This window comes from Ochotona curzoniae, unplaced genomic scaffold (genome assembly GCF_017591425.1).
Source record: "Ochotona curzoniae isolate NIBS_2020 unplaced genomic scaffold, NIBS_Ocur_1.0 contig_291, whole genome shotgun sequence".
In the NCBI taxonomy this organism is placed as follows: Eukaryota; Metazoa; Chordata; class Mammalia; order Lagomorpha; family Ochotonidae; genus Ochotona; species Ochotona curzoniae.
Genome location: NW_024465649.1, coordinates 8518842 through 8540180, shown reverse-complemented (window position 1 = coordinate 8540180; position 21339 = coordinate 8518842). Strand labels below are relative to the sequence as shown.

The window sequence follows — 21339 nt, the reverse complement described above, 5'->3', positions numbered from 1 at the left end:
GGCTTTGGGCTGTCCTCGACTGCTTTCCCAGGCCACAAGCAGGGAGCTGGATGGGAAGCGGGGCTGCCGGGATTAGAAGCAGCGCCCATGTGAGATACCGGTGTGTTCAAGGCGAGAACTTCAGCCGCTAGGCTACCATGCCAGGCCCTGACTCACTGTATCTTTAACAACCAAATAGAAGTGTTTACTATACTTATATTCTTGGATAAACACTAAGCGTTACCTAACATATGAAGCAGCAGTTAAACCAAGAGCAATTCAGAGAGACTGGAACTTTCATAAAACTGTTTTGATTTTTATGACCTAGTGAGTAGAATTCATTGACATAAGTCTATCATTTACTAAGTCTCATATATCTCACCAAGGAATTTGGTCCTGTGAATTTCTATACGTACTTAAACCCATTACTGGAAAAGCTTAAAGATAAAATTGCTGTTTTTTAAATAGTAATATCTAAGTATAGATTTAGCATCCCAAATCTAAATATAGATTTAGTTCACTGTTTGCCACTAAAGTTGATTACTTAATGTTGATGTAATGCTGATACCTCAATGTACAAAACACAGCTAAAAGGACCCAGTGGCATGGCTTAGTGGCTAAAGTCCTCGCCTTGAGCGCCCCGGGATCACATATGGGTGCCAGTTCTAATCCCTGCAGCTCCACTTCCCATCCAGCTCCCTGCTTGTGGCCTGAGAAAGCAGTCGAAGACAGCCCAAAACTTTGGGACCCTGCACCCACGTGGGATACCCAGAAGTAGTTCCTGATCCTGGCTTCGGATCGGCATAGCATCAACCGTTGCACTCACTTGGGGAGTGAATCATCAGACGGAAGATTTTCCTCTCTGTCTCTCCTCTCTGTATATCTGACTTTCCAATAAATAAATAAATCTTTAAAAAAAAAAAGCACACACAGCTAAAAAACACAATGAAGTGGGCCTGTGTAGTGGTGTAGCCAGTAGAGCTGTTGCCTCATTGCTGGCATCCCATAAGGACAATGGCTTCTGGGTTCATATCCAAGCTTGCTCCAGTTCCCATCCAGCACCCTATCAATGCCTGGGAAAAGCAGCAGAAAAGTGGATCAGGTGTCACACACATGGGAGACCCAGAAGAAGCTTTTGTCTCTTGGCTTTAGCTGGCCTAACCTTGGCCACTGCAGCCATCTGGGGAGTCCAAGGGCATAGGGAAAATCTCTATCCCTCTCTCTTTCAAAGAAATTAAATTAAATTTTTTTTAAAAAACCCTATAAAGAAGGACCTCAAGTACATCCCTTTATAATATTCTCTATCCTTAAGGGACACATTTTGCTCCATTTTAAGAACTGTTCGTTTAGAAAATTCAATTCAAACTGCAGAGTGCAATTCAAACTGATAAACTCACTATAAAAGGCAAGTCCTTCTTTATAATTCTTAAAGAATATAATCACCATTATAAAATCTTAGAAAGCTAGTAAGAAACCAAAACTACAGTTGTGAAATAAAGAAAATAACACAAAAGACTAGATCAAACCAAAATTCAGATTACCAAAAGAGAAAATATTGTGTTGATAATAAAGACCTCACCAAAGAAATATTAATCACTATTTTCAATTAAGGCTGGTACTTGCTTTCTATGTCTCATCTAATTATTGTTCTTACACTGACAAAGAACATGAGGCATTGAATTAAATGCATAAAACAAATGTACTGAATACTAACACCTTTCAAATGCTAAAACATCCAAACAAACCTGATTTATTTTGCAGTTATACCATTAATTGAAAGATGTTGGGGTATATATAAGACACTATTTCAGCTGCTTAGATTTATTATTGCATATATATAAGAACTCTTTTTATAATTTCCCTGTAACTCAGAAGACATAATGGAGATAATTACTAGTTCTATTTCAGAACAGCACAACTTCGACCCACCTTATCTCAATAATATTCTAATAGGTAGAATCTTAGGTGCCTTTCAGAAGGATTATAAACACTACCATTTCCATTTGATGTTAATATTATTTGCAATTCTGATTTAGCATTTTGAAGTTCTTTCACTATTTACCTTCATGCTTTGTGTTAAAGAAACATATTTCCCTCTAATTATGTAGACAAAAGAGCCATTCATTCTATTTAATGAAATCAGTAAAATAAATGCTATTTTCCTGGACTCATACTATGTTACTATATAAGCCATCTATATGAATAGATGTGTGATTACAGACGTCTCACATCAAACTTTCTTATTCTATGATTTGCAAGAAAATTGCAGCCAACGACTGAGTAAACGCAGTAAAAGGAAGAAACACTGGACTACACACAGAAGACCTGCCATGAAGCCCCAGTCTGACACTTCTCCATGCTAGTCATGTCATTTAGAGTCTGTTTAAATGCTAGCTTCCTGATATGCAAAACAGGGATAATAAAAACATACTTAATATGTATTAAAAGGTACAACATTAAAAAGCTCAGCATACTATCAAACAGCAAAGTGTCATTATTACTCTAAATTAATTACAGATACCTATCATTCTAGACATCCTTAGATGCTTCAAGAAATCCTGTAAAAATGACCAGAAAGAGGAAACACTGATTTACCCACTTAAAAAGTAACATCAATTTCCTACAATTCATCTTCTGACTAGATTACAAGCATATTAATAATTATATAAAACTCAAAATCTAAATTTGAAACAGAGGTTAGCAAAAAAGGTAGTAAAAGCAGTATTCATGAGAAATGCTAATTGTAAATTCTTAAAACTAGCCAATCACATTTTTTCAGGCATTGTAATAAGGCAACTACTAAAAACTAAATTCTATCATAAAAAGGGAAAGATGTACCTTATTTAGTTAAAATCAAATGCCAACAACTGAATGAACATCTGTTTCAGGTACTTACAGCATGTCCAAGGACTGCATGTGCTATTTCATGGCCCAGAAGGAAGAAAAGCTGATGAATATCAGTCACGCTATTTAAAAGCCCAGTGAAAACAAACACTTGTCCATTCTGCACATCAAGAAAATGTAAGCAATTAGAACAATATAGAAAAATAAAAGTCACTATATTTAACAGCAAAATATGTTTGGAACATTCACTTACTGGAAGCACAAAGGCATTGATGTCTGGAGAATCAACCACGTGAATAACCCAGTTGATCTCAGAGATCCCGGGGATGTCTTTATTGCATTCAGTTAGATGATGAACCACTTCTTTAACAGTCAGGTATCGGGCATCTTTCTCAGTTAGCATATCATTTTTGAATTCTTTCATCCACTGAAAAATTAGAGTGTATTTGTAGTTTTAAATGAGTTTTAGCCCTAGAAAATATTTATATTGCTTCATGGAGAGTTATAAGCCTACTTATTGCTGAACATTTTAATTTTTAATTATGTAAGAATCTGCATAGATTAGACTCAAATTTCTTAAATTTGAATTATTCATGCAAAATCATGTGGTTTCCCACAAAGGAATAAATTCTAACACTAAGATTTTTCATATAAATGTGTTGAAATAAAAATTTCATTACTCTGTTCTATTACCCAAGAAATGAGTAAGATGGTTAAATATTATTTCTACTTCCCCAGCATTTTAAAAAATAAAACACTCCCTGGAGAACAAAAATTTCATATAAGAAAGTAAAATACAAAAAAAACTTACTCTCATAACCCATCAAATAGAAAATGCTCTATATTCAAATAAGCTAAATTTCTAAGCCCCCCCCCAAAACAGAATCTCATTAATTTTAGGTGTTTCATTCAGACTGAAAGGAAATTACTGAAATATTGGAACTAATGGGCATATCATCTTCTTTACATGATGCTAATTAAAACACAACTGTTAGAAGACACTTTTTCTGAAACTATATTCCTAAGAATTCAAGTGTACTGTGTTCTAAAATACCGATTTCCATAAAATGCATAAATCCTTTCACACACAAATCAACAAGTTGGTAACCTTCTTCCCTGAATGCATTAGAAATATATGACCTTATAAAACACAAATTTAATTTCCTCCAACTTAGATTTTTTCCCTCCAGTTTAGATTTTAAAAGCATACCCCATCAATGAAAATTGCTTGCAACAAAATTCTGAAAGCAAGAGTATATAAAATATATTTGTAATATATCTAGTGTCCAAATTTTTCTATCAAGCAGATATAACATATCAGTTTCATAAGAAAAAAGTATACCCGTGAGAAGATTTACATATACTTGTGTATACATGTACATGTTCGACATTTCTCAGCATATGAGTGGAAGAGGATGCATTTAGTTTTACCAAGAATGTCTAAATCTTTCTGTAACAGCTTTCTCAAACTTGCCTCTGGCCAGACTACATTCTTTTTTGTTTGTTTGTTTTTTGTTTGGGCGGGGGTTGTTTGTTTTGTTTTTTTGCCAGACTATATTCTAAGAAACAGATAAAATTCTCTGCATACATTATAAGACATCAATTTAAAAACTTTTATAGAGAAATGCAATTACTATTTTTTTAATTAATGGTAACTTTCCATTGTTAACTTGGGCATTCATTTGGAATAAAAAGAAAGGTATAACTATGCCAAAACCCTCAAGCAAGGCTGAGATGTACCAATTCAACAATCCAGGATGGAGTACCTACTGGGAACAGAAGGAAGACCTTGGCCCTCAAGAAATTCACTAGAATACAAAATATTTAACTACTCGAATTAGTGTACTTTTCAAAGACTTAAGACTTCTAGATTTCACCCTTACTTTGCATTTAAAAGTCCAATAGGCAAGGCAATTTCACCTGGTCACTAAGAGGCCCACATCAGAGTACCTGGGATTCATTCACAGTCTAGTTAGCGATTCGCTTCCTCTAACAGATGCTGGCAGTGATGGTTCAGGTAACTGGCTTCCTGCCACTCTTGTTCAAGGCCAGGATTATATATTCTTTGCTCTTGGCCTTGGACCCACCCATTAGCAACCATTGTGGGATTTCAGAACCCATAGATGAGAGTTCTCTTTCTCTCCCTCTCTTTTCTCTGCCCAGCAAAAAGACACATAATAAACCTCCAGAATTGATGCTTGGAAAAAAAAAACTGCCTTATTTTGATTTTCCTGATATAAAATTGATTACAGATCTATGTATTCAATAAAGAAACACTAAGCACTACTTTGCACATTTTATTAGTGCTAAGACAATAAACAAATAAGATCCCTGGCCCCATGAAATTTAGTCTAACAAAATCAGCAAACAAAAATTATGCAAATAATTATTGTTACCTCATATAAGCACTCTGACGGAAAAGTGCAGTATATAGAGACAAACAGAAAAGTAGGAGACCTAGGCTTTGGACCGTTGAGCACTGAGCACAAATACAATTGTGTCTCAATGAAGACTACCCCCTGGCATGTAATCTAGTCACCCCACATAACTCAGACAGGATAATCAAGGAAGGTATTCCTTAGAAAGTCACATTTCAGATGACATGTGCTGAGCAAAGCTTAGCTGGATGAACAGGAGAAAACAACGCAGGCAGTGGAATACCAGCTGTGAAAGCATGAGGCCTTCTGGAAACAAAGGTCAACTTCACAATAAAAGTAACATAAAAAGCAGTACCTCACCCATACTTAAGAAATTTCACTACTTTGTTATATTAAGCAATCCAATCACGAACACTTCTTTCAACTTACTGCTTCATATTCCAGTTCTGACAGAAGTCTGAAATGTTCTTTTCCCAATAATAGTAGCTTGCTCCTTCCTGTGACTGGACTCACTTCAAGGTGAGTAAAATAAAACACTACAAATAGCAATCCAAAACCACTCAAACCAAGGAATAAATTCCATTTATTCTTCTTTATACTTTCTTTAAACAATGCCTTCTTGTTAGGAGGAAGTGCTTGCCACCATTTCCTTATGCCCCTAGAACAAAACAAAAAATTGAAATTGATAAACATATCCACACATAAAATTACATGCACATACTCAAATTTCACATCAAGCACTTCAATTATTATGATACACTTCTCCGTGTAAACGACTCTGTCAGTTTATAAAGTTAGCTGAATGAGGTGTGGTGGCTGAACAGGCTAATCCTCTCCCTATAATGCCAGCATCCTTGTGGGTGCCAGTTCTAGTCCCAGCTGCTCCATCTCCAATCCAGCTGCCTGTTTATGGACTGGGAAGGTAGCAGAGGATGCCTCAAGTCCTTGGACCTCTGCAAGCACATGGGAGACCCAAAGAAAGCTCCTGGCTCCTAGCCTTCAGATAGGCTCACCTCTAACCATTATGGTCATGTGGGAACTGAATCAAAAGATAGATCTCTTCTCTCTCTTTCCGTGTGTGTGTGTGTGTGTGTGTGTGTGTGTGTGTGTGTGTGTCTCCTCTCTGCAAATCTGCTTTTCAAATAAAAATAAACCTTGAAAATATTAGCCAAATGGTGTGAAAAAGTAATGAATTATACCACGATAGTTTAAAATATTCATCTGAATTTTCTTCTTCAGCTAGTTTAAGCAAAAACACCAATTAAAAAATTATTTTACTATTACTGTCACAAATTAAGTTATTTAAAACAAAACATTGAATTATTCACGACATGGGAAGTACTGATAATTATTAACGCTTGTATTATTGCATTTAACCTTTCCAATAATCCTGTTAGAAGGTAACATTGAAACAGAGGCGAGCTAAGAAACATATCCATTTCAAAGACAATAAAGGAACAGGGCCATCAGAAAGAGATAGTCCAGTTGTGTCACTTAACCACCTGCCAAATAACATGTGAAGAGTTACAGTAAGACTACCATTCTCCCAACTGCTCCTCAGATTTAAAGCGTAGTCCACCAGGGCTTCATCATGGAATGGGACAGACTAGCTCAGCACTGATTTGGGAAACAAATATTGTGTAACAGCAGAAAATGCACTGTCCTCTCTACAACACAACAAAGGAAAGCAGTAAGATCCTGAGCACTGAAAACCAGGAAATAGAAGGCTTTATGGATAACATCCAAAGAGGAGCAATTCTTACCAAATAACATTCTACTGCTTGACAGAATTCCGAAACATTTTATCAACAAGCAATGTTTCAATACTGGGGTAAAAATTTTTCCATGACAGTTCAGTTATAAATCCACAACAAAAAAAAATTAGTATATATACATTATTCTCCTGGCAAAAGTATACTTTACAAAATATTATCCTAGCTTGAACACTTTGGGGCAGCAGTTAAGATGCCACTTAGGGGCCTAGTATGCCACTGAAGTCTGCAAGTGCTAGGATCCGATAGGAGCACCAGTGCATGTCCCAGATGCTCCACTTCCCATCTAGCTCCCTGCTTGTGGCCTGGAAAAGCAGTTGAGGGTGGCCCAAAGCCCTAGGACCCTGCACCCACATGGGAGACCCGGAAGAAGCTCCTGGCTGCTCACTTTGCTTCAGCCACTTGGGGAGTGAACTAGTGGAAGAAAGATCTTTCTCTCTGTCTCTCCTCTCTGTAAAATCTGCCTTCCCAATAAAAACAAAGAAATCTTTTAAAAAAAAGAAAAAGCCACTTGGGGGGAGGAGAGGGTTAGGATGCATTGGATAATCCTGTCTTGCAGGTGCTAGGATCCCATATGGGTGTCAGTTCACATCTTTGTTGCCCCACTTCCCATCTAGCTCCCTGCTTGTGGCCTGGGAAATCAATGGAAAATGACCCAAAGTCTTGGGACCCTGCACCCACACGGGAGACCCTGGCTCCTGCTTCAGATTGGCTCAGCTCTGACCATTGCAGGCATGTGGGAATGGAAGATCTTTCCCTCTGTTTCTATCATTCTCTGTGTAAATCTGCGTTTCCAATATAAACAGCAAGATGCCACTTAGGAGGCTCACAGCCTATGCAGTCCCAGCTCCTCTGCTTCTGATCAGGATTTTTGCTAAGGCACGCCTGGGAGGCAACAGGTGGAGGCTCAAGCACCTGGGTCACTGCCACCCATGTGGGTGACCCCATGGCACTTCAGCCTTCTGGTTTTCTTACAGCCTCACCCTGGCTGATGCAGGCATCTGGGCAGCAAACCAACAGATGAAAGGCCTCTCTCAGTCTCTGTCTCTCTGCCTTTCCAGTGAAATGAAAACAGAAAGGAACAAGTAAATTACCTCCTCAAGTTGTCACAATTTTGTTAAGTGACAGTGTTTCAACCAGAGGGAACATAGGCCAAAGTATGAAGTAAAGTTACTTTCTATTTAAAACTTTTTGTGACATATTATTCATTTAAAATGTAGCAGAACATATACTAAAGGGAAATTTTAGGTGGCTAAAAAAAGTAACAATAAAAGAGCTAAAACTAAGTTACTAGAAATGAGAACATGCTAGAAATCAGAAAGAGTCAGTAACCCAAGAACCTGGGATGAGTTCATCAGTTAATCTGAAAGACAATAGTTTTAAGCATACAAAGTGCCAATGCCAGATCATAAAGAATAGATTTCTACAGAACAATAAGTTACAGAATATAAGCTCTTATTTTCTTAATAAAATGCAAATTGAGTTGGTTGGCATAAAAATGCAAAGAAGGCTGGGAAAGATTCCAAAGTTATCAAACTTGAAACTACATAACAACAAAATGATTAGCCAAAAAAAAAAAAAAAAAACCAACACACCAAGAGGGCCCAGAGTGGCTAAATCCTCACCTTATAAGTGCCAAAAATCTCATAGGGGTGCCAGTTCCTGTCCTAGCTGTTCTACTCTCCATCCAGCTCCCTGTTTGTGGCCTGGGAAAGCAGTCAAGGACAGCGCAAAGCCATGGGACCCTGCACCCACATGGGAGACCTAGAAGAGGCTCTGGACTCCTGGCTTTGGATCAGCTCAGCTCAAGTCATTGTGGCCGCTTGAGGAGTGAACCATTGGACGGAAGATCTGTCTCTGTCTCTCCTCCTCTGAACATATGTGACTGTCCAATAAAAAAAAAAAAATTTTTTTTAAAAAGAATGGTCCAAAAGCCTTGGGACCCTGCACCCATGTGGGACACCCAGAAGAAGCTTCTGGTTTTTGGCTTCAGATAGGCTAAGCTCCAGCCACTGCAGCCACTTGGGGAGTGAACCAGTGAAGGGGGCTCCAGCTCTGTCTTTCCTCTCTGTAAATCTGCCTTTCCAATAAAAATAAATCTTTAAAAATAAATAAACACCAAGATAAAATAATATTTGTTAGAAACTGAACAAAAAAATTAAAATATCATTGGTGTAAGAGCTAAGTTGACTAGGATGAGCAGTTTCTCACTTCAATGATTTGCCATCTCAGAATCCACAAACTAAAAAGAATGTGTACTTCCATGTAAGTTGTAATCAACAGGTAACACCTGATTCTTCCTAAATATAAAATCTTTTTAAAATGTTCATATAGTATATAAGAATAACTTTCAAAGATCCTATTTTTAGATCATAAATTTTCAAGGGCCAACATAGTGGCTTAGCATGCTCATCTTCAATGGCATCCCATATAGGCACCGGTTTGATTCCCAGCTGCTCCACTTCCAATCCAGCTCCCTGCTAAAGGCTGCGAAAGCAACGGATGATGGCCCAAGCCCTTGGGCCCCTGCACCCCCATAGGAGATCTGAAAGAAGCTCCAGGTTCCCAACTTCAGACTGGCCACGTTCTGGCTGTTGTGGCCATCTGGGAAGTGAACCAGCAAATCAAAGAGCCTTTCCCATCACTCCTTTTCTCTAACTCTCTCAAGTAAAAAATTAATTTAACATGCAGCACATGTCTAAAATTATACATAACAAAATTAGGCAGAGCCCACCATTTAGAAAGTTAATTGTGAATTACCTGTGGCACAAGTGAGAGTAACAACATTTCTCTGAAAGGGCAATTTAGCAAATAGAAAAGCTTAATTTTTAAGTCCATGAATTTAATACAAAATGTTAATACAGAAACTAATAAAAGTTAGTACTTTTTTTTGTTAAGTATTTTACCTGCCTACAATGATTGCAAGTAGCTTCTGCACTGGCTTAAGAACAACCAACAAGAGGGGAACCGGAGCAGCCTGGAAGCGCGCAGAAGTGTGGAGACCCCTGGCCACCACGGGCAGACAGCAGAACGCACGCAAAGGAGCCGCTTCCTTCCTCAGCACCCAGCTTGAAAGGGATTCATTCCACGCAGCACATTTGTGGGCAACAGGCCCAATTTCCTTATTTTTGGTACTGTAGTAACATTTTGTTCTTCTGTTATTTAAAGTCCTAAGGAAATGAAAGTTTCCAGGCAGAAAAGTCAACTTATCACACTGTTTTACTGATGTGAGTCCCTGGTATTTATTTACCAAATGGTGCATCTGAACTACATTACAGCCTGGTGAGGTACAATTTCTCCATCTGGCCAGCAAACTGAATTGGAAGAAAACACAGTTTCTTGTAGCTGACTGTAGTCCACAGAAGAAACTCATCTTGTTTTTTGATTATCTGCAACAACACAAAAAGAAGTAAAATATGAGTATCTGAACAAAGCATTTATTTATCAATCTGAAAATGTAGCATTTAAGACATAGAGGTGTCAGAGTTCTTTCTTTAACATGTATCAGAGCAAATTAACTTGAGTTCCTATTCATAACTATATACATGCTTTTCCACCACATAACTCAGATGAAAATATATAACATTATATTTACTATACAATGTGTACTTCAGAAGCTTATATTTTTCACTTTTTATGTTTAACTGGGCAGGAGTCTAATTTTACCTTAACAACAAACTATTTGGGAATAAGAAACTGTTTAGAAGAAAAAAATAAAAGCAATGTATTAGTTGACAGAAGTAGAGGGGAAGAAGGCTGTTAATAGAACAGTAAAATCTAACTTATAAAATGTATTTTAAGGGGTTGGTAAAGCACATGAATTTCCACCTGCAGCATCAGCACACCCTGCTAATGTGCCTGGGAAAGCAGTGGAGCATGGTCCAAGCCTGTGGGTGCCTGTACCCACATGGAAGACCTGGAGAAGGCTCCAAACTCCCAACTTCTGACCTGCCCAGCTTTGGACATTGCAGCCATTGAGGAGTGACCCAGCAGATGAAAGCTGTCTGTTTCTGTCTCTCCTTCTCTCCATGAATCTTTCAAATAAAAATAAATATTAAGTACATACGTACATGCTACACATATATATGTATGTGTATGTATGTGCATATATATACGCACATATATGTATTTTTAATTACCAACTTGCTTCTCTTAAACATACTTTTGACTGGGAACAAGATGGGAGTTAAAGGAACCAGATGTACTTTTCCACTAAACCCCCCTAAAAAAAAGACAATACATAAAATAATCTTCAACACACTGGACAAGACAGTGAAAGACTGGCAGAGAGGAACTGTCCCCATGACGTCCTGCAGAGGGTACCCGACACAATGCAGTCAAGTGAAATCAGCCCACTGGGCCCCTGTAGAAATGAGATGGCTGTAGAGCTCTCATGTGTGGGAAACAGAGAAGTCCAAGTGCAGAGAGCCCAGAGCTCTAAAGACAAGCAACCTAGTCCTACCAGGGTCCAGGACTAAGAACACCCCAAAGCTGAGAAAGAGCCCCCTGCAAAGCTTATCAGACTCAACACAGAACAAGGTGTAGACAGAACATCATTGAAACAAATCATTTCCCTCAAACACAAACTCCTACAAGTCACTCAAGAAATAACCTAAAGAATCCTATAACTACTTATAATTAAATTTATAGTTTAAAAAAAATACCCACAAAGAGTTAGGCCTAAATGACTTTCTGGTGAATTCTACCGGTTAAAAACACTTAAGAAAGCAATATAAGAATATAGTAATTTTACTTAGCACTCAGGAAATTAAACAGCAAGGAGTAATTTGCAACTCCCAATAGAACAAGCATTACCCAGAAAAGTGTATTATAAGAAAACTGTCAAGTAATATCCCTCACGGACTAATGTATAAAAGCCCTTAAGAAATTTCAGAAATTGTAGCTCAAAACATAAAATAGGTTATATCTCATCACCACATGAGGTTCATCCAAGGAATGCAATATTTACTGAATATTCACAAACCAATGGAATTCACTCTTATAACTGAAAAATACAATCATCTCAACAGACACAGAAAAACATTTGATTAAATCCAACATCCACTCCTTATTAAGAAAAAAAACCTAATAAACTAGAATAAAAGTAAACAAGGACAGACCTGTATCTAATGCAGTAAGACAATGTGATGTAATCTATAAATCAACAATTTATGTTAGTCAGACTGCTTATGATCTACATCAAAGAACTGTAAAATCTAAAACACTCTTAATACCATATGTTATTTCATAATGTGGAGGGAGTGCAGAGAAATTTTCCATATCCCTAAAAAGTGTGAGGAGGACGTGAAATATAACCCATCAGGATCATATCTGGTAACTCACAGACAATAGACTCAAGTCGGCATTAGACAATAGTAAAGCTACAAAGACGTAAGGGGGGAATCAGGAGTGATCCTGACAGCCTCTTAACAGGAGGTCATGCGCATGGAGCAAGGTGGGGACCCCACAGTGGAGTGGGTGGACAGGAGGAAGCTCGAATCCCAACCCTGAAGACTCCCAGATCCTCACCATGTACTATCAATACGAGCAACAAGGACTACATCCCAACTGCCAAGGAGACCACCAGGAATAGGAGTGCCCTCGGAGGCCAACAACTCTGAGGTCTCCCACCCCCATCTGGGGATGGAAGAAGTCCAAACTCTGCCGTGCAGAAACCAGCATCATCGGAACGACAACCAGCAGCCCTGAGCGGTCCGCAGAAACAGAAAAATAATAAACTTCCATTGGGACTAGTGAAGGGAGCTTGCTCTGGTCCTTGCCTGGTTCCAGCTCTGGGTCCCCACCCTCTCTCATAATGACCATCAGGATCGCTCCAGAAAACCCTCAAAACAAACATACGGGCCCGGCGCGGTGGCGCAGTGGTTAAGGTCCTTTCCTTGAACGCCCAGGATCCCATATGGGCGCCAGTTCTATCCCGGCAGCCCTGCTTCCCTTCCAGCTCCCTGCCTGTGGCCCGGGAAAGCAGTCTAGGACAGCCCAGAGCTTTGGGACCCTGCACCCACGTGGGAGACCCAGAAGAGACTCCTGGCTTCGGATTGGCATAGCATCGGCCGTTGTGCTCACTTGGGGAGTGAATCATCGGACGGAAGATCTTCCTCTCTGTCTCTCCTCTCTGTATATCCACCTTTCCAATACAAGAAATAATAAAAATAAATCATTAAAAAACAACAAACAAACATACAAACAAAAAAACCTAGAATAGATAGACAGACAACAACAAGGAAAGCTTAGAATCAGACTGGAAATGGTCAGCATGGATTCACTCATACCTCACTAGGTGGGATACAAAGATTAGTTATTCCTCACTGGGGTATTGAGGATTTCTCTGCACACCCCTCCTAAAACTATTCACCTAAACTGTTGACACATGTCTTGTTAAAGTTATAAGCCAGTTCAGACCATCCGAAAAACAACCAGGTTCAGCAAAATCATGCTTCAACACTATAAACAGCTAAATACTGAAATGAAAATAGACACGAGACAGCTGAATAGTAATCTATAGCCATTTTGAGGTGTATAGAACCCAGTAGTATATAAACCAAAATTGAAATGTCTATGAAGAAGTCATAGGATGTGGTCAAGAACCTGTATTTTCCTTTTAACATATGGGTTAATCAATACCATGTCAATTAATTCCATAATGTTATAAATTGTTGCTGATGTTATGTTGGGGCTTTTAATTGATTGGGATGATACTTTACTGGCTTTACGTTCAGACCAGAGATGGTCTCTCCAAGAAACCGTTGAACTTACCAGGACAATAAGATGCTGGACTTTATGCTTGGTAAATATTTCTAATGAAAGAATCTCAACTGAATTTGAACTATGGTAATGCAACAAGGTGGAGGAATCCACCATGGAGGATTACATAATGCAATGTAATTAACAAAATAAAGGATTTTTTTTTAAAAATCACTAAACTTTGTTGTCAAAAAAAAAGACATTTACACAAAACCACTGCCAACAGCTGTATTGCTGCTAAAACACTGTAACTTCCTCCAAAGGTTAGAAACAAGACGTGACTGCTCTCACCACCGTTCTACGCATACACTGGAGGTCCTAAGCAGAAGAAAAGGGCAAGAGAAGGGGAGAGAACAAAATGGCATCCAGACTAGAAATAAACTAATAACATGGTCATTGTGACACAGTACATTACGTCACCGCCTGCAACACGAGCATTGCATGCGAGTCTTGGTGTGAGTTACAACTACTCCACTTCTGCTCCAGCTGCCTGATAATTCACCCGAGAAAGCAGTGGAAAACGGCAAGTGCCAGGGACCTCCCACGTGGGAGCCCAGTGTGGAGTTCCAGCCCGCTGCCCAGCCCTGGTCACTGTGGTCTTTTGAGGAATGAACCAATGGAATGAAGATCTCTCTTTCTCTCTCTCCGTGACAAAAATACATATATATATATGTATGTATTTATATATATATGTATTTATATATGTATGTATATATATATATATACTCTGCAGTTAAAATGTTAAATAGATACTATCTTTTTTAAAATGGTCAAGGCAAGGTCTTTTGCCACTAGGCCACTGCATCAGGTGCAAATAGACACTATTTTTAAAACCTAAAATAAAATATAGCCATGTACTATTTGTCATATATCAGGTATACATCAAGTTATTTTTGAAAGGCTACTAAAGAAAATTCACAAAACCCAAATGTAATGTATGACTTAACTTTGGATCCTAATTTGTAAAGTCAGTTTGAGCAGATGCATGATACCACTGTAGGACTCTAAATCTGAATACAGGTTTGCTTTTAGGTCGTTCTAAGTAATCACTACTTATTTTCTCCAATGACAAACAGTGTGATTATATAGGCTAATATCTCATTCCTGAGATACATGCTCAGTTCTCTTTATGATGAGTAAAAGCTAGCTTCAAACTATAACATACATGTACACACAGAGGACATAAAGTTAATGCTATAAAATATTAACACTTGGGCCCAGCACAATAGCCTAGTGACTAAATCCTTACCTTGCATCTGCCTAGATGGGCAACAGATCTCATCCTGGCTGCTCCATATCCCATTCAGTTCCCTACCTGTGGCCTGGGAAAGTAGCAGAGGACGGCCCAAAGCCTTGGAACCCTGGACCCGCGTGGGAGACCCAGAAGCTCCTGGCTTCAGATCAACTGAACTCCAGTCATTGTGGCCACCTGGGGAGTGAACCAGCAGACAGAAAAATCTTTTTCTATCTCCTTCTCTGCATATTTGCCTTTCCAATGAAAAAAATAAAAATGTTTTTAAATCTTTAAAATATTAACAATGATTGTACAAGTGATGGTTATACAAGAATATCCCAAAAAGTTCAAGGAAAAACTGGCATTAAACTGTAAAATTAGGTGCAGAAAATTTTTGAAATGCAGGCAGCTTTCATAATAGGCATTTTTGTGAATTTTCATTTAAAAAAAATGTATTTGAAAGGCGTAATCACAGTAAGATCTCCCATCTGCTGGTTCACTTCCAGCAGCAGGGTAAGACAAGCAGAAGCCTAGATCCCAGGACTGCATCTCTCCTGCGGGGATGGTGCAGACCCCATCCGCAAGCTGCCACCTGCGGTCCTTCACCGTGCGCCTGAGCAGGAAGCTGGACCCAGCAGCACAGCCAGAACTCCAACACAGGTACTACCCAGCAAGGGATGCGGTGTGGCAAGCTGCAGCTTGACTGCTATGCCAAGCAAACGCCCCATGGTGAATGAAGACCAGATTTCAAAAGAAACTTGGCAACAAAATAATTTTTCATCGAATTCCATTTTCCATAAACTTCCTGAAGTACTCTTGTATGTGTGTTCCTTGGTTTTTTTTTTCAATCTTTCTAAATGTTTTACAATGTTCATCTGTTCATCATCAAAGTTGAAGAAAAAAAATATGTAAAACTAACTCAATCTTGGCTAACTCGGTATCATTCAAAGAGAAGCTTCTAAACTACCCGTTTTAATAAATGGTATACTTAACATCAAATTATTTTAAAGTTATTCAAAATTTATATTGCTGGGGCCCAGCGCGGTGGCGCAGTGGTTAAGGTCCTCGCCTTGCACGCCCGGGATCCCATATGGGCGCCGCTTCTAATCCCGGCAGCCCCGCTTCCCTTCCAGCTCCCTGCCTGTGGCCTGGGAAAGCAGTCTAGGACAGCCCAAAGCTTTGGGACCCTGAACCCGCGTGGGAGACCCAGAAGAGGCTCCTGGCTTCGGGTTGGCATAGCATCGGCCGTTGTGCTCACTTGGGGAGTGAATCATCGGACGGAAGATCTTCCTCTCTGTCTCTCCTCTCTGTATATCCGCCTTTCTAATAAAAAAATAATAAAAATAAATCTTTAAAAAAAATTTATATTGCTGGTACTATTGCTGCCCCAGTACTGTTAATACATAATGTGAATAACTGTTATTCTAAGTTAATATTAACTCCGAGTTAGAACTTTCTTAATTACTATCTATTTCAAATAAATACAGCCCAAGTGAACATACAATATTTCAACATTTACGCAAGATATTTTCTACTTTTTTGTTGTTGTTTTCTGAACAACCTGAAAAGTAGTAAACCTATGCAAGACTCAAAATCTTCTCAAAACTGGTAAATAAGTTGCTAGTAACCTTCTTCATTGGTTAAATGGCATGCAGTTTCACATGCAACAAAAACTGAAGTCCTGGGATCAGGCTGAGACACATCCCTATGTTCCTTACTGAAGAGCTTGGCTTCATGATTTAGATCAACTTGCAATTTCAACCTCCTGGTAATGTGTACCCCAAGAGCTATCAGGTAATAAATAGCTTAAACATCTGGATCCTGGACACCCGCGCGGGAGACCTGCACAGAAATCCAGTCTCTGCTTCAAAGTGGCCCATCCCCAGCCAGCTGTTGCAAACGTTTGGGAAGTGAACCAGCGGATGGAAGACATCTCCCCTCCGCCCCCCCGCCACCTTGATGTGTGTTTATCTCTTTCTCCCTCCCTCTATCCTCAACTTTCAAATAAAATAAAAATGAGTAAATAAAAATTATTTAAATAAATAAAGCCCTTATCTTAATGGAAGCCGTAATCTAGTTAAGCAAACACAAACCCAACAAAGATTACTGGAGGAAAACAGTAGTTTCTTTTTAAATATGATGCATCCTATAAAATGTAAAAAGGAAAACCACACATGGAGGTAGGGCTCAAAAAGGCAACATTAGCTGCCACTTGCACAGATATGGATGGAACAGAAGAAAATGTAGAGGCGTTGTTTCAAATGAGAACATGTGCTGTTTAGGTTTAAACAGTTCGTCTTCCAGTAAAAATCAAACTTCAAGCACTAACACAATTCCACTATTTTTCTTTCAAATCAAATGATTTAGTACAGTGGGTGAGTTTTAGATCTGCTCAATCATATTACCTCTTTTATAAGTGCATCCTTATAGTCTCAACATAGGAGATAGGGCTCAAGAACCTCCTCCCCGTAGCCCCCCTGTAGCCCTAATGACCACCATCATGGGTCCCAGACTTCAGAATAGTAGACAGTATTACTGGAAAAGCTTTAGGGAACACACTGTCCAACAAAGAATGTGCAGCTACATATGTAACTCAAGCTCATGGAAAAACAAAACAACAAACATCTGCAAACAAAAACTGTCAAAGAAACAGACTTACAGAGAGGAGGCGGGAACAAGCGTGACGGAAGACAGGTGACAGACAGTGAAGCTAGAGAGGTGGGACAGGGCGGATCGTGAGTGAACGCTTCCTGGGTCCCAAGAGAAAAGCTTTTACTTTATCCCTAAACCAATTTCCTCTCTAAGATTTGTTTTTCTTTTTCTTTGGAAGGCAGAGTTACAGAGCAAGGAGGAAACAAAGAACCTTCCACCAGTTGGTTCACTCCCCAAATGGCCACCACAGCCAGGGATGTGCAGGTCCAACACAAGGAACCCAGAGCTGTTTCTGGTTCTCCCAAAACAGGTGCAGGAGCTCCAGGACTTGAGCCACCTTCCACTGTTTTCCCCAGCGCAGTTGCAGGGAGCTGGATCAGCAGTAGAGCAGCCGGGACTAGAACCTGCATCCATATGGGATGCCAGTACTGCAAGGCTCAATCTGGCTACCACATGCCAGCCCTCGTTTTCTCTTATTGCACTTATGATTCTTGGAAACAAATGTTTTCTAAGATGCTTACATGATATAAAAGCTACATCTTTACAAGCAAATCGACAACGTTTTAGCATCATACATGTTTGCTGGTAGTGCCTAAATGCTCCTTCTGTACATTCCAAACTCCTCAGCTTTCAACAGAGTCAACTCCAGAAAGTACTAGACTATCTCCAGAATGACTAATATCCAAGAAATTTCAGCCCACATTGAAATAATCTTGTCAAGTTTAGTTACTTCACATCCCAATACAGCCTTTCCTTTATTGAGACCTTAGAATGCAGATTATTAAACACCCTCTAATCTCTGCCTTATTTTGTAACCAGGCCCTAATCCTCCAGTTATCCCTCAAAGCACAGCTAGCAAAACCTTTCAAAACAGGAATTAGACAATAGAATCTACCCCCACAATTCACAAAGTCCTCCACTGTGAGATATAACACGGTCATCTAAAAATGGAGCCCTGTGCCATAACAAAGAGATATAAACGATTTTAAAATAGTAACAACAAATGCTCCAGAGCAGGGGAGGCAAACCCAGCTGCCAAAAACAACAGAACTTGATGCAGTTGCCCCTAATGTGGGACTAGAAACTGGACACCCCTAACGTGAACACTGGAAACATGGCTGGTACAGCTGAGAAGCACAATTTTAACTAACTTAATTTTAAATTAGAGTTAACTGGCCATACTAGTAGTATGTGCCTAGTGGCCACCATATTGGCCAGCAGAGATCTGAAAGGCCCAGGCAGGACACTCCATGAATGCAAATTCATGTCCATCTAAAGATGACACAAGCTAATAGAATTTGAGCTTAATGTTACCAATGTTTCAAAACTGAGGAAAAACAAAAATTTATGCTTTACATGAAATATATCCATTTTAAAATATCGGCAAGCAATTTAAGTCATCACTCGGACCAAGAATCAAGCATCCACGGATCTCTTTCAATTTCTTACCTAGGAATCCTGTTATTCCTTCAGGGCATGTTTAAGGAGTGCCTACCACATGCCATATACCATCCTGGGAGCTAGACACAACATCAGACAGAAACCGCTGCCCAACTTGCAAAGCAGCAATCATAACGTTAGCATGGCAGTAAACACCGCGTCCTAACAAAGAGGCCCCAAGCTACTCACAATGACTGTGGGTAGCCAGCATGCAGGACTCAGTATATCCACCTGACGGATTTCTACGCAGTTTGAATTTCTATATGCTCTCTTACTTTTAGAAAGCCCCCAAAACAGATGTGTGTAAATTTTTACTGGTTTTCCAAGAAAGTGCTAGGCCAGGACCAGGCCAGACCTCCTGATTTAATTACAACCCTCGGATACGCCCCTGCACATTCATTCACCCTGCTTAGCTCTGCTCACACACAACAAGCAAACCGCTGCTCTACTCCCACATGTGTGAAGGAGTCTACCGACACAGATGTAACAGCAAAAGGCCTCAGCACCACACACAACTGTGTTATCATTTGCAACACTGACAATCAGGGGCTAGTGAGACCACCCGAGTCTGCTAAAATCTTGTGTCAGGCCCAGAGGCAAGCCCTGTAAGGCCATTCTCCCTGGGCAATCATCTCCATCCCCCATGTTTGCACACATCCCAAACAGGATATGTCTTAGATTCCAAGAAGTCCGACACCAGTGAGAAAGGAATTTCACTGTCACGAAACAACATTTGCCAGTCACAGCATTTGCCATTGGTCCCTCTGTCCCTCAGCAGGTGGCCAAGGAAAACAACACCTCCACGTGGCCAAAACAGGAATTGCCCAGCTAACTGGAGACCATCCATAGGAAAAGTCTTTCTAGGTTTCCCACCAGGCAGACATGCAACAGAGGGTCCTCTGGCCTGCAGAGCAGCACAAGGAGGGGTCAGGGAACCCTAAAAAACCCCAACAGGCTTCCTGAAACCCAGTGTCTCTCCTTTCAGGAAACACCCCTCACTCGGGGTTTCCTCCGTGCGGTGTTTTCTCTGTAACTTTCACGTTCATGCTCATTTGTGCACTTTGCAAATAAAATTTCTCGGTCTGCAACCAAGTCTCAGCCTTTTATTTCTGCATTAAGCTGAGGAAGGGACACACTGAGCTTTGCTGGCAATATTTTCGATGGAAATATGCTCGGTGCCTGGGACTCCGCAACCCCTGGCTTACCCGAGGGAAGCGTAAAGAATGGGAGAAAAGCAACCTATTTATGCGAACAGCCCAGCACCAGGACACACGACACGGAAGAGGAAGAGCTGACACATCCCCTTCTATGAACAGTGGCAGGGCAACAAGCAGCGCTGGCAGATTTCTAGGACCACTAAACTAACAATGTGAGAAAATTAACCAATTTGGACTGTGAGCCTCTTAGAACATTCCAGAGCCTTAATTCCTTAAGGACCGTGTCAGAAGGCTTAAGGACAGCGCTCACTGGCACTCACAGCCGAAGCCTGGGAGACAGTTTTAACAACTCGTGCTGAAAATGACTATTTCTTCTCCGGTTTCTATGGAAACAGCTGTCAGGCTGACAAAAAAAATAGGACACGGGCTTTAATCACTCAAGCAAAGTACACAGCGGATGGAAGGCACCGTGAGGCAACAGACCTGGCTCCTGGGCTTCGCAAGGTCAGCCCGCACCCCTTTTCCCCTGAGCCCCCCGAGTGAGGCGGGCAAGCCGCCAGCCCCCAAGCCGCCCGCGAGGGCGCGTCCAGCCGGCCCTGACGCGGGACCAGCCCGGGCTTCCTGCACACAAGCCCGCCATCTGCTTGTCCGGGCTTCCTCCGGGTCCCTCACAGGCCCAGACGCGCCCGGCGGGACCGCCACCCGCTGCACCGCGACCTCCCAAAGCTCTGCCCGCCACAGCCCGCGCCCCGTGCCCGGCCCGGCTCGGCCAGCAGGCCCGGCCGCCCCCGCCGACCACGTACTCCAGCAGGGCCGAGAGCCTCCGCGCACCCGCCGGCGCGCACGCGCACACGCCCAGCCGAAGCCCCGCCCTCACACTTCCTGCCCCCGGCGCGGCCCGCGAGCCTGTTGGCTCCGCCCACCCGGGCAGCCCCCGGGCCCTTCTCGGCGCGGCCCCTGCGCCCTGCGCGCACCGTGGCGCCCCGGCGCCCCCCTGTGGTCGGAGGAGAGGCTTGGCCCTGGGCTGGGTCACCTGGTTGCAAGCAGTAGGTATAGTACACACTTCATTCATTCCACCAAAAAAAGTTTTCTTTAAGCATCGGAAGCCACATTCTCGGTGC

The 21339-nt window shown here is 40.9% G+C and overlaps 1 protein-coding gene across 1 annotated transcript in view; it reads right to left on the bottom strand.

Annotated features, from left to right (window-relative positions):
* Positions 1 to 21089, bottom strand: part of OMA1 (OMA1 zinc metallopeptidase) — a 76737-nt gene extending 55648 nt beyond the window's left edge. Inside the window, exons 1-5 of the mRNA XM_040978483.1 lie at positions 21022 to 21089; positions 9880 to 10362; positions 5631 to 5859; positions 3077 to 3250; positions 2876 to 2983 (exon numbers count right to left, since the gene is read on the bottom strand). Of these exons, the coding sequence (XP_040834417.1) occupies positions 2876 to 2983; positions 3077 to 3250; positions 5631 to 5859; positions 9880 to 10346 (978 nt within the window). The 5' untranslated portion in view covers positions 10347 to 10362; positions 21022 to 21089. The remainder of the gene's footprint in view (positions 1 to 2875; positions 2984 to 3076; positions 3251 to 5630; positions 5860 to 9879; positions 10363 to 21021) is intronic.
* Positions 21090 to 21339: the final 250 nt, after the last annotated feature.